This window comes from Galeopterus variegatus, unplaced genomic scaffold (assembly GCF_000696425.1).
Source record: "Galeopterus variegatus unplaced genomic scaffold, G_variegatus-3.0.2 Scaffold2023, whole genome shotgun sequence".
In the NCBI taxonomy this organism is placed as follows: Eukaryota; Metazoa; Chordata; class Mammalia; order Dermoptera; family Cynocephalidae; genus Galeopterus; species Galeopterus variegatus.
In genome coordinates, this window is record NW_007728134.1 from 242,077 (window position 1) to 254,776 (window position 12,700).

Sequence of the window (12,700 nt, forward strand, 5' to 3'; positions counted from 1 at the left end):
CATAGTGTTTTCATAATACACATTTTCAGTGTACCTTTTGAAAGACACCTCATGTATATATTTAACAGCTGATGAGGGCTGAGAGGGCCTTTTTTCCCTTGGGGACACTAAATAAACTGTGTGTTGGGCACCTGTGTTTTGACTGCAACCTATCATATGAGGGCAAGTGTGGAATTTTCTTCCTGTGGCATCATGTCAGCACTCAGAAAATTTTAGATTTTGGAGCATTTCAGATTTTGGATTTTCAGCTCAGGGGTGTTCAACCTGTAAATGAATGTTAGAGTAGATTTGACAGTCACTTCTCTGTTCTTTATGCTGTATATTAAGGAAATGTACAAAAGTGTCTTGAACTTGATGGAGCTTATGGTAAGAAATAATGTTTATATTTTTTATTTTTATCTTTTAATTCCATTTTCCATGAATTTTTTGAAATTCCCTCATATCTAGTGACATCTTTGCTTTCTGATGGTTTAATGTACACAAACTGTTTCATGAACAAAATTATTTAAAATATTATATAACAAGAAAAATTACTTTCAGGCTATGTGTATAAGGCATATATGAAACATAAATGAATTCTGGTTTGTACTTGGGTCTCATCCCCAAGATATCTCAGTGTGTATAAGCAAATATTTCAAAATCTGAGAAAATCCAAAATCTGAAATACTTTTAGTCTCAAGCATTTTGGATAAGAGATTCTCAACCTGTATTAAACACAATTATTATTTATTGTTAAGGGTCAGGAGATATAAGGAAAAAGAAGTGGGAGCCATAAAGCTCCCAACCTATAGGCTACAACTATCAACACAATGTGTAAGTTCTATTATGGGTATTTTGATATCAAAACAAAGGAGAAAATAATTGCATTGACAACAAAGCTAGAAGAGTTAGTGAAGGATTGCAAAAAGTGATGATGCCAAGCTTTACTGAACAATAAGGAAGAGAAGACAGGCTTGCTAATGGCAAGGAAGCATGAGCTAAGAGGCATGGGAGCCAAAGGTTTCCCAGGAGAAAAGAAATAATTGAGTGTGGCTGGAGCACACTAAGCTAGAAAAGAGGGTTTCAGTCAGATTATGTAGAGCCCTAATGGTCATATTAAGGAATCCAGGCTTAATTTATGGGGAAAAAACAAAAGCCTCAGGTAAATTTTCCCCCCAGAGAAGAGATATAGAAATTCTATCAATTTACAAATTTGTGCTTAACACTGATCCAAAAATAGTGCGAATGCAGGCACTTAAATAGCAGTCTGGTTTTTTTTTTTATTGGTATGGCAGTATCATATATAGTAAGTATTCCATATATGACATATACTTTCTACATATTGTAAGAAAAACTCAAGAAAGTAATTTTGCATTTGTAAAAATGTGACTAGGAATAGTTCTGAAACAGGTATAAACATGTGTGCCAGAAAGGATCAATAATGGGGTCTATACCATCAAGCAGTAAATTATTATTTTTTAACTACTGTTATTAACAAAATGTGATATCAAAATCTATAGATGTGTTAAAATCTTCCCAATGTGATGACATTAGTACACTGCCAGAATATTTTATCAAATCACCTTAAATCAATTTACCATTAAACATTATTATAACATATAAATATTCCTGAACTATTCATCAACTTTGAGTAAATATAAATTACCTCAATGCAAAATAACCTGATAATGCAAAAACATAGATTCACAATTACATAATAAGTGTCTAATAAAGTGAATATGAAAATGAATTCAAACCTCAAAAATGCACAGTATTAGTGTTATTTTCAGTAACAAAATCCAGAATTAAAAGTCTTGACTGACCCCTTGTGGTCAAATAACTTGAAACTAAAAATTAGCAATATTTACCACCATCTTCAAAATCACCTTCAGTCATCCACCAAGGCACTGTATCTTCCTTCTTCATTTCTTTTTTAGGTTGTCCAGGTGTTTTGTTTGAATTTTCAAAAGAATCATCTGAAAGCTGAATCAGATATTGTGAATTTTAAAATACATTGCAAATTCGAGAATCCTAGATTCATCACTAAAAATGTTTCTATTAGCTTTCTCAAGGTCAGCTATCACATAGATAAACAGTATTTTCATCCAATAACATATAAGCTCATATCTCTAAACATACGTGGCCAAAATAACTTCAAAACCAAGCACACATCTCTGAACACCAATCCCACATCCAGAATTAAGCAAGTAAACTAGGAGAACAACAATAGCAAAGAAATAAAGGAAACTTGATCTTTCTCGTTCAGCAAAGGAAAAAAGAATACAATCCTATCTTCTAGACATTCTCTAGAGATTTAGAATAAATGATGGTTGATCAAAATTACCTAGCATCACTCCAGAAGAACACAGAATTCCAAGGCAGGAAAGAACTGAGTTTCAGGGGTGGAGAGGGTGATGGTGTTGATCGGAGAAATCAGCATTTCATCACAATGATTAACAGACTCTAATAAATTTGTATGTGTCCTTTTTCACTCTTCTGGTCCAAATTTTACTATAATCTGAGATCTCTTACTCTAACCCCAATACCCGCATCCCTTTCAGCCAGTAACTTGGCCTTTCTCTTCACTGAAAAAATAAAGACCTTCACTCAAACACCACCCTGCTTCCCCTCAATCCACCACTAAACTCACCTGTGAAGGCACCACTTTTCTCTCTCCGAAGAGACAATTCTTTCCTTCCCTCCAAGTAGAATCTGCAGAGTGGTCCCTTCTCTGCAGGTTCTTCCTTCCTTGGTTATCCCATTTCATTTCTGTTATCTTCACTCCCTCCTCTCCCTACTCTCCCCACTTCACTCAGATTATAAACCTGATCAGCATTATATCTCCAGTGCCTTGCATAGCAGCTAGCACAATTGTGGAATGAAAGAATGAACACTCAAATCTACTCTACTTAAAAAAAAAAAAAAAAAAAAAAAAAAAAAAAAAAAGGAAAAGTTCTAGCTCCCTTTTACTCTGCTATCACTTTTCCTTTACATACCAGCTTGAGTTCACTGCTTAACCCCTTAAAATCTGGTTCCCATCCAAAAGAGCTCTCTTCCAGGCACCAAAGGGCTTTTAAATGCCACAAATAAGGGACCACTGTCAATCATCCTCTCTGATTGCATCCTGGTGACCAACTCTTACTTCTTGAAATGCTCTACCTTTGACGTTGGCTGCATCACTTCCTCTGGGTTATTCTTCAGCTGTGGCTACTCCCACCCATCTATTTAAACAGCTTTTGGCTCTTTTTGCCCATTTCTTTTCTGCTATCACTTTTCCTTTACATACCAGCTTGAGTTCACTGCTTAACCCCTTAAAATCTGGTTCCCATCCAAAAGAGCTCTCTTCCAGGCACCAAAGGGCTTTTAAATGCCACAAATAAGGGACCACTGTCAATCATCCTCTCTGATTGCATCCTGGTGACCAACTCTTACTTCTTGAAATGCTCTACCTTTGACGTTGGCTGCATCACTTCCTCTGGGTTATTCTTCAGCTGTGGCTACTCCCACCCATCTATTTAAACAGCTTTTGGCTCTTTTTGCCCATTTCTTTAACATGAGACTTTTCCAGGACTATGCTCTTGATCCTTTTTCATTCTCACTCTACACTTTTTCGGGGCAAGAAACCAACATATATTACATGCCTGCTCTATGTCAGGATCCACACCCAGGTTATCTCACTTAATCTTTAAATAATCCTGCAGAGATTTACTGATAAGGAAATTGAAGCTCAGAGAGGTTAAGCAACTTGCCCAAGTTGTTACTAAGTGTTACAGAGTGGGATTCAACTCTGATTAAATCCTGTCCACTTCCCACTATACTATGTAGTCTCTCAAGTAGACTATTGTTACCTGAGTGATCTTTTAAACTTGGGACGTCACACACACACACACACACACACACACACACACACACTTCCACCTGCCAAACAAAACAACTATAACTCAAAGACTCGTAAAAACGTCAATTTTAAAACATTCACAAATAACTCATTGTCTTCACTGACAACCAGGTAGGAGGAGTGGAGGAAGAAGAAAAAATATTCTTTATGCCATCTGAATTTCTGAAATTAGTTAGTTGCAGCTCTTTCTACTTAGTTTCTAAACTTCACTATCACATTAAAATGTTCCATTTCTCTCTCCTCCCCACATTTTTTTCAGTTTATTATCTGCAACACAGTCATAGGACCACCGACCCTGCAGGGCTGTGGCAAAGATCAGAAAAAGAAATGAAGAGTACCCACCCTACTGTCTAATACACAGTAGGTGTTCTCATTTTCAACAACCTTCCACATTGCTTTCCAGCCTACTGTCATTAAAAACAAAACAAAAACAAACCAAAAAAGCTGGTCCTCAGATAATAACAGTTTTGGCAAGGATATAGAGAAATTAGAACCCTAATAAACTAATAAATACAATGCTGGTGTAAAATGGCACAGCCACTTTAGAAAATAGTCCAGCAGTTCCTCAAAGGTTAAACATAAGAGTTACCATATGACCCAGCAATTTCACTTGTAAGCAATGTACACTAGAGAAATGAAAACATACACCACACAAAAATTTGTACATGACTGTTCATAGCATTATTCATAATTGCCAAAAAGTGGAAAGAACCCAAATGTACATCAACTGCTAAATGGATAAACAAAATATGGTATATCCATACACTGGAATATCATTTAGCTATAAAAAGAAATGAAGTACTAATACATGCTACAACATAGATGAGCCTTGAAAACATTATGCTAAGTAAAAGAGTCCAGACCCAAAACGCCACACACTGTAGAACTCCATTTTTGTAAAATATCCAGAATAGGCAAATCTTTAGAGACAGGAAGTAGATTAGTGGTTGCCTAAGGTTGGGGGAGGGGAGAATAGGAGATGGGGGTAACAGCTAATAAATAAGGGTTTCTTCTTGGGGGTGATAAAAATATTCTAAAATTGATTATGGTGTTGGTTGTGTAACTCTAATACCACTGGATTGTACACTTTACATAAGTGAATTGCATAGTATGTGAATTATATTTCAATAAAGCTATTAAAAAAAAGCTGGTCTCACCACTCTTCTAAAAACAAAGATGTGTAAACTATATCTCTGAACAAACTCAATGACCAAAGAAGTAGGCATGACTCTAAAATCATGGTTTTCGTTGTTAAAAATGAAACACTGCCTTACCCAAATCTCTAGCATGAGATAAGAGTTTTTATGAGTTAAAGATGAATATGAGAGGGAGGGGAACAAAGGGAGAGAAGGGGGCGAGGGGGGGAAAGTGGAGCTAGAGTGTTGGGGGGGGTGTGTATTAGAGGGGTAGTAAATGAGAGCTAGGAAAAAAAAAAAACAAACCACCAAACATTTTCTAAAAGGCCTGTACTGCTATACAATCAAAATATTTCGAAATTTAATTTTCAAAATGTGCCCACATTTGAAATTTTAAAAATCAGTTTTTCAAATGGGAAGTAAGACTTATCCTGAGTGTCTGTTACATCCTGGCAACTGGTAGATGCTTTTTTAAATCCTTAAAACAATCCAACAAAGTAGGCATTATTTTTCCTATGAGACAGATAATGAAACTGAAGTTCTTTCTACTACACCAAATTCCCTTTTCTTAGTATAACAGTTTTAAATATGACTCTCCAGAATTCTCTACAAGGCCCCTCCATTTATATAAATATATAGAATGTGGTGTAACCCTTTAATTTATTTATTCGGCAGATATTTATTAAGCATCTATTAGATACTGCAGATATAGCCATGAACACATAGAATGTGGTGTAACCCTTTATTTATTCGGCAGATATTTATTAAGCATCTATTAGATACTGCAGATATAGCCATGAACATACAGCTATCGCATCATAGACCATATTCATTCTTAATATGGAAAGCAGAAAATAAACACACAAGAATCGTAATCAATGATGCTAAGTGCTAAACAAAGAATTACTCACATCGTTTACTACTTGGCAGTTACTTGTACTGGTTAAACAGAAAAAGCCTCTCTGAGGTAGTGATATTGAAGGTGAGCTCTTCAACCAGGTAAAGAATAAGGAACCAGCACTGTTGGCAGAGGGAACAGCTAGTGCAAAGCCCCTGAAGTAAAATGAGCTTGATATGTCTGAGAGAGGAAAAAGGGTGCTTTTGGATAAATAAATAAAGTGGATGAGGGGAAAGAGTGATCAGTGAAGTAGACATAAGCACAATCAGGAAGGGGTTTATAAACCATGGTAAGGTGTTCGGATTTTATTCTTCATGTGATAAGAGACCGATAGTGTTTCATGCTGGGGAGGAAAAGAGTCCGATTTATGTAACAGATGATTCTAGAGGCAGTGTGGAGGAAGAAATGCTGGAATATTAGTTGGGAACTGCTGCAGCAGCCCATATGGGATGATGGTATGGAACTAGTAGGTGGCAGTGAAAAAGAAGAGAATGAAAGGGATAACCATTATATCCAGAGGCAGAGCTGACAGAGTGTGGTGGAACTGACTGTATCTTAGAGAAGAAAGAGAGAATTGAAGGATTACTCTTATTGAAGGAGAAAAAGTCACAAGATAGCTTTTAAAAGTATAAACTTACCTCTTTCATAAACTGTTCAAACTCCTCATCCAGCTTTTCTTTGGAATAGTGAGCCATAATCAATAATTTTCACTTCCCAAAGTAAACATTCTAAAGTTTTTACAACATCGGAAACACTAAATGACAAGAGACATAAACATCTTTTGAGGAAATCCGTCACATCATAAAAAAAAAAGACTTAAATTTCAGGTATTTGTTATGAGATAGTATATACGATCAATTAATGACCAGTAAGCTGGTCAAGAGATTCCTAATTCATTAAGCAAACTGACTTGGAAAAGCAGCTTTGACAGTCTGCCTCGTACTCAGGATTCAGAATTACATTTTTATCTGTTAATATCTAATTGTTAAAGGGTGGTCTCCACAATATTTCCTAAAGTTATACATATATGTGTATGTGTATGTGTGTGTGTGTGTGTGTGTGTGTGTGTGTGTGTGTTACTTCATAACCTTTCAAACACAAACCAGGTCCTCATAGACAATCTTAAACATTATAAATTAGTGAGTTCAAAGACCATTTCCTTCTTGCAAAGTACAGAACAGAATTTGTACTCCTTTATCATCCAGCTGGGTATTTTGCCACATCATATTAATAGTTTTGCAAAATAGACTGTTTCCAGATATGGAGATTCAGATGAATAGAATTTATGAGGAAGATTCAGAATACATGATGTAAAAAATACTTATAAAGTTAACGGAGTATACAAATCAGCACGAATTATGTTCCTTCTGAGGCGAGGGAAGGCCAACAAAACCTATGCACTGAACACCTTAAGAGGAATCCAGTGATTTGCATCGCAAAGTTCTCCCCTACGCCCCTAATGAACTCAATAGATCTGCTCTGGATCCTGGATTTTAACTCCCCGAGGCAGCTCAAGCCCCAGCTTTCCTTTGCAGAGGTGGGACTGGGGCGGGGGAGGGGGGTTGGAGTTGGAGATCCGGATGGTACCTTGCCCAACCGGCAGAATAACATCTCCCCTCATTAGGACTTTCCATCTGCTCAGGGTGGGTGCGGTTAAGGTCTTGGCCCCAACAGCTCGGTGAGAGGCGGACTCCAGTAAAAGGTCCCCAGCCCGGCGGGAAGGGCGGGCTGGGGAGCTGGCGGGAAGACAAAGACGCATTTGCAGTGCAGCCTCCGCGGAGGAGGGAAACCGCCCGTAAAACTAAAGCCCTGAGGACCGCGTCTGAGGCATGGCCTCGGCCAGCGTGATTGAGATGTGAAGCAAGGGTCCACGCCTCACCTACCTTTGCCTCTGAATTCCGCGCTTTCCTGGAAGGTCTGTGCGGGCCCAGCAGTTGCCCGGGTAACGGCCTTCAGTCGCTGGACTCCGGAGTCATATGACCTGGGTTGGTCACGTGGCTCGTGGGCCCAGCTGGGCAGCAAGTAGCTTCCTAGTGTTCTTCCTTACTAGCGAAGGTTGGAACTACCGCCGCTCAGCACAATAACATGCTGGGTGAGAGTCGTCGCTGCGGCACTAATACGCCCTCCCTAGCTTTCTCCGCACTCCTTGGAAAAGCGGACGGCAGCGAACGGGTTACTGGAGGGCGGGGACGCAGGCGTAATGGGGGCTAGCCCGTGGCTTCCTGGGAAATGTAGTTTAGCTCTCCTACTCTTGTGTTTCCGCACTTCGCGTCTTCCCTTCCCAACTTTCCCCATCCGCGTCAATTGAGCGCTCTGTTTTCCAAGCAGACGTTTTGAGAAGTCGAATTTATTGGATTTCCTTCAAGCGCAAAGCCCTGTGTGGGCGTCCTGAGAGAAATGCAAACCTGTGAGAAAGAACTCTGTTGGTCAGGATGGGGATCACCATCTAGTTCCACCACCTTGATCCACCACGTAGTGGACAAGAAATTGAACATACTGTACAGTACACTCACCCCGATGTTCTTACAAACACCGCTTCTCATCTCAAAGCGTCTCTATGGTTTCTCTTTTGAAAACCCCATTCTACAACGGCATTTTACAGTTACTTTATTGGATTTTTTTGTTTTCTATTCCTTACCAAAAAAAAAAAAAGACAGCATCAACTGGAGTTTCAGAGGACAGCATTTAGGATAATAAAAGTAAAATCGGCAACAGTTGAGGGGGTCCGCTTCTGGCGGACATAGCTCAGGACCTCATCTCCAGCCTGAACTTTTCATTCAACAAGCATTTATTGCGATCCAAATGCGTACAAGCCAGGAGCTGTGCTCTGCGATGCAAATATGAATGACATATTTTTAGCTACCATTTATCAAACATTTGATAGGAGCTTCAAGTGCATTATTTAACTTAATCCTCGCAATTTACAAGTTAGCTCAATTCCGTTTGTATTTTTATTTCTAGTATGTGCTAAATGAATAAGACAATCATACTCCTTGCCCTAATGGAGTCTTTGGTCTAGTGCAGCAGAAAGAAAAGCAGACCAGACAATTGCTTAGGGGGCGTGGTGAAAAAATTACTATGACACAAGGTACCATGAACCGAGAAAGTTTGAGAACCTTTCCCCCTGAGGCACAATTCATGGTCTAAAGTCAAAGTCTTACTTAGTATACAGTTATGCTATAAATTCATGGTCATCAACATTGACTGGGCATTCAACACCAGCGATCTTACTTTTTCTCTAGTAAGTTCTGCTCCTACTCTATACAAAAACTACTTTGTACCTCTCCCACCCTGCTCAGATTCTAAAATGAGCAACCTGTCCCTTGCCTGAAACTTTCCCGGTTTTATTATTGAAAGTCCTGAGTCACAGGAACCCTCTTGATCCCATGCAAACCAGGACAGTTGGTCACCCTAGCTCTGTCCCGTTCTTCCTTTATTCTTTTCCTGACATCACATGTCCATTATGAGCAGGTGGCCTTCTCTCATACCTCATTTAAGAAATAGACCTCTTGATCCCATGCAAACCAGGACAGTTGGTCACCCTAGCTCTGTCCCGTTCTTCCTTTATTCTTTCCCTGACATCACATGTCCATTATGAGCAGGTGGCCTTCTCTCATACCTCATTTAAGAAATAGATCCTATAAGGCTGGAGTTTCTTCATTATCTTTCCACTGAATCTATATATCTTTCCACTCAACCTAGTCTGTCAATTGCCTGTTGCAATGAAGGAAATGTACCACCTCCTATAAAAAAAGGCCCATCTGCCCAGGTATGATCTAGAGCCTTTACTCATTCTTCTAAGTAGTCTTCTTCCACTAGTCATTTCCTACTCTTCCCATATCTTCAACTTCTGGCCGTCTGGGGGATTCTTCTTAACAGCATTTGAACATGCCCTGGGATTCCCCCCAGCTAAAATGCTGCTTCCAAAATACTCTCTTCATTCTGTTTCCCAGTGATTGAACTCAACTCTCTACTCAACTTGCCTGCCAATCTTTTCTGAGGAACTATTTCGACTTTACCTCCCTTTCATCATACCTTCTAATCCAGCTTCCACCACACCAGGCTGCTAAAACTGTTCTTGGTAGTATCACCAATTTTCTCCACATTGCTAAATTACAAAAAAAAAAAAATGTATATATGTATATATATATATATGTGTGTGTGTGTGTGTGTGTGTGTATACATATACATATATATATATATGTATGTATGATATGTACGTAGATGTATAGATCTCTATCTCTCTCTAAGACATCACCTTACTTGATCTCCCAATATTATTTGATATTGATATGCTTGTGCACTCTCCCTTTCTTCTGCTTTTATGGCCTCCTCTCAGAGTCTTTCACTGTTCTTCCATCTATTCTACTTGACCTCTGAATGTTAGAATTTCTTAGGGCTCATTTCTGGGTTCTTTTATCTTCTTCTTTTGTCTTCTTATCTTTTACATTCTTATCCTAGGCAATCTAATCCTCACAGCTTTATAAATCATCTGTGTACTTACGACTCAATTATCTTCAATGATTTCTTATTGTACTTAGACTAAAATCCAAACATATATAAGGACTTGTATGATATGATTGGCACTACTCACCTCTATAGCCTCTTCTCATTCTCACTCACCAAGAGTTATTTACAGCTAGATTACAGAATTTAATCCTCTGGTCCTACTGAGCTTGTAATTAATGCTTTGGTAGAAGGGGTGGAGGATGAATATTATTGTGCCTGAAGAGTTGGTGATCCCTGTTTTGGACCTGTGTGCAAATCTACAGGACTTATGTTTACAGGACTCAAGAGTATGTCATGCTAAATTTTGGTAGTGGACTCACTAAGTTTTTGATACTCAATTGAATTATTATACCTTTTTTTCAGGATAATAGTCATCAAATGAATGGTTAATATTTATTGAGAGCTTACTTTGTGTTGCTTTGCCTTCCATGGATTTGTCATCCCTTTTCCCCTGAGTGATGGAGCTGCCAAAGATAACTTAAAGCCCGTCTCTTCTGAGCAGCGAAAAACCCTGAAAAGGGGTTAATCTGCCAGAACCCTCAAGATAGAGGCATTCCTTCCATTTGGGCAATTAACCATGAATTGGGGTTCTCTTTCTGAATTTATTTTCCAGCCCAGGAAGTTACAGAAAGAGACATAGGTGGGGTTATAGTTTTAACAAGTTTTAACAATAGAAACTGGTAACATTCAGTAAAAACAAGCCAGATGACATTCCATAAGGTAATTAAGTGATCCACTAACAAAAGCTTGATCTTAGCAAACATTCCTTCTCCCCACATAGCTTCCCAATATCTTTAAATATCAATCAGTAACTAGTCTGTCTTTGAACCAGCAGCCCTGCTGTGTTACACATCTTTATCTTACATCAGAGACTATCTAGCCTGGGGAAAATTTCCTGTTTTTTGTAAGGTCAATATTTGAAACTGCAAGGCTTTGGAAAACCAGGCCCTGTGAAGTACATTTGCTTTATCCATACTCTACATCTCCCTCTATTTTATTTATTTAAAAGAAAAAGCCAAAGCTATATATCAGGTTTTCACAGTTAAGACAAAAGCATTTAAAGCAAAGTTGGTATCATTTAGCATGGCAAGTCCTTTTAATTTACTTCAGGTAAGGACTGATGATGTCATCGTCTCAGAGTGGCTGCATTGGTGTCATTCCAGGTGCTGTGAATTGGGTGTAATTACCAATTGTTGAAACTCCGGAAAGGAATTCTGCTCCATAAAATAGTTGATTCTGAATTCAGAGAGTTTGTTAATGTTTACCTGTCCAGGACATTACTGTTTTCAGAGTCTTTTGTAAAATTTTTGATCAATTACGAGTCTTTTGTTCAAGAACAGGATGTCTCATCCAAGTTACAAACACCCTCTTTAAGGCCAAGAAAATTTAGAGAACTGCTTTTTTAGAGAAGATGTTATTTCCCCCTTTATGATCAAGGCATTCCTCAAAAAACATTGATGATCAATAGCTTGATTGAGAAGGTCTTATTTATTTATTTATTTTATAAATCCCTCGGTGTTGGGAAGGCTCTTTCCCAGGTGGTCTTGTGTCCCACGTCAGGGGGGAAAGATGAACAGCAGAAGAAGCAGCAGTTAGCCCAAATTAAGGCAACATGAAAGAGGGGTCAGCACTTAGAAGTGAGACATGCTCTCTTATATCCAAAGTTCTAAATTATATCCTGTTATAAAGAGAGATAGTTAATTTTCATTGAATTTGTAAAAATAGCCACATTGCCATAATAATCATAAGAATACTTTAAGTTGTTAAATTTGGGGGGGATCAAATAGGGAGAAAACAAATACTTTTATCTCTATTTTAAATGGCATTTTACCAATCTGTTGTTAGTTATAGATAGCTTAAGAGAGAGAGAGAGTTTTCTTACATTTGGAAAACAAGACATTAAGGGAACCAGCATTGTTTCAAAATAAGGAAATTGTAAAAACCCATAATTCTGTTTAATTAGTCCACTAATTAACTTTTGTTGTTTTGAACTTTGTGAACAATTTCACAAACCCATCAGTTTCTTTATTAAAATTTTGGAACTTTAGCTTAAAGCTATGAACTTAAAGTTTGTCAGGAAACTGTACCTATCAGAGTATTTCATGAGATATTTGAAAACATAACATTTAAAAATTATAATTAAACCAAGATTATGACCAGTAGCATTTATATCCAGACACAGCTATTTAAGAACCTTACAAGATTTTGGAACACATATCCATAACATCTTCAGTACTGACAATGCTTTCCCATATAGCCTAATTTATTAAGCCAGTTAGT

At 38.1% G+C, this 12,700-nt stretch overlaps 1 protein-coding gene across 1 annotated transcript in view; it reads right to left on the bottom strand.

Moving 5' to 3' along the window:
* The window catches only part of CEP162 (centrosomal protein 162kDa), an 86,776-nt gene extending 78,923 nt beyond the window's left edge, over positions 1 to 7,853 (bottom strand). Inside the window, exons 1-3 of the mRNA XM_008580114.1 lie at positions 7,795 to 7,853; positions 6,550 to 6,665; positions 1,848 to 1,962 (exon numbers count right to left, since the gene is read on the bottom strand). Of these exons, the coding sequence (XP_008578336.1) occupies positions 1,848 to 1,962; positions 6,550 to 6,606 (172 nt within the window). The 5' untranslated portion in view covers positions 6,607 to 6,665; positions 7,795 to 7,853. The remainder of the gene's footprint in view (positions 1 to 1,847; positions 1,963 to 6,549; positions 6,666 to 7,794) is intronic.
* Positions 7,854 to 12,700: the final 4,847 nt, after the last annotated feature.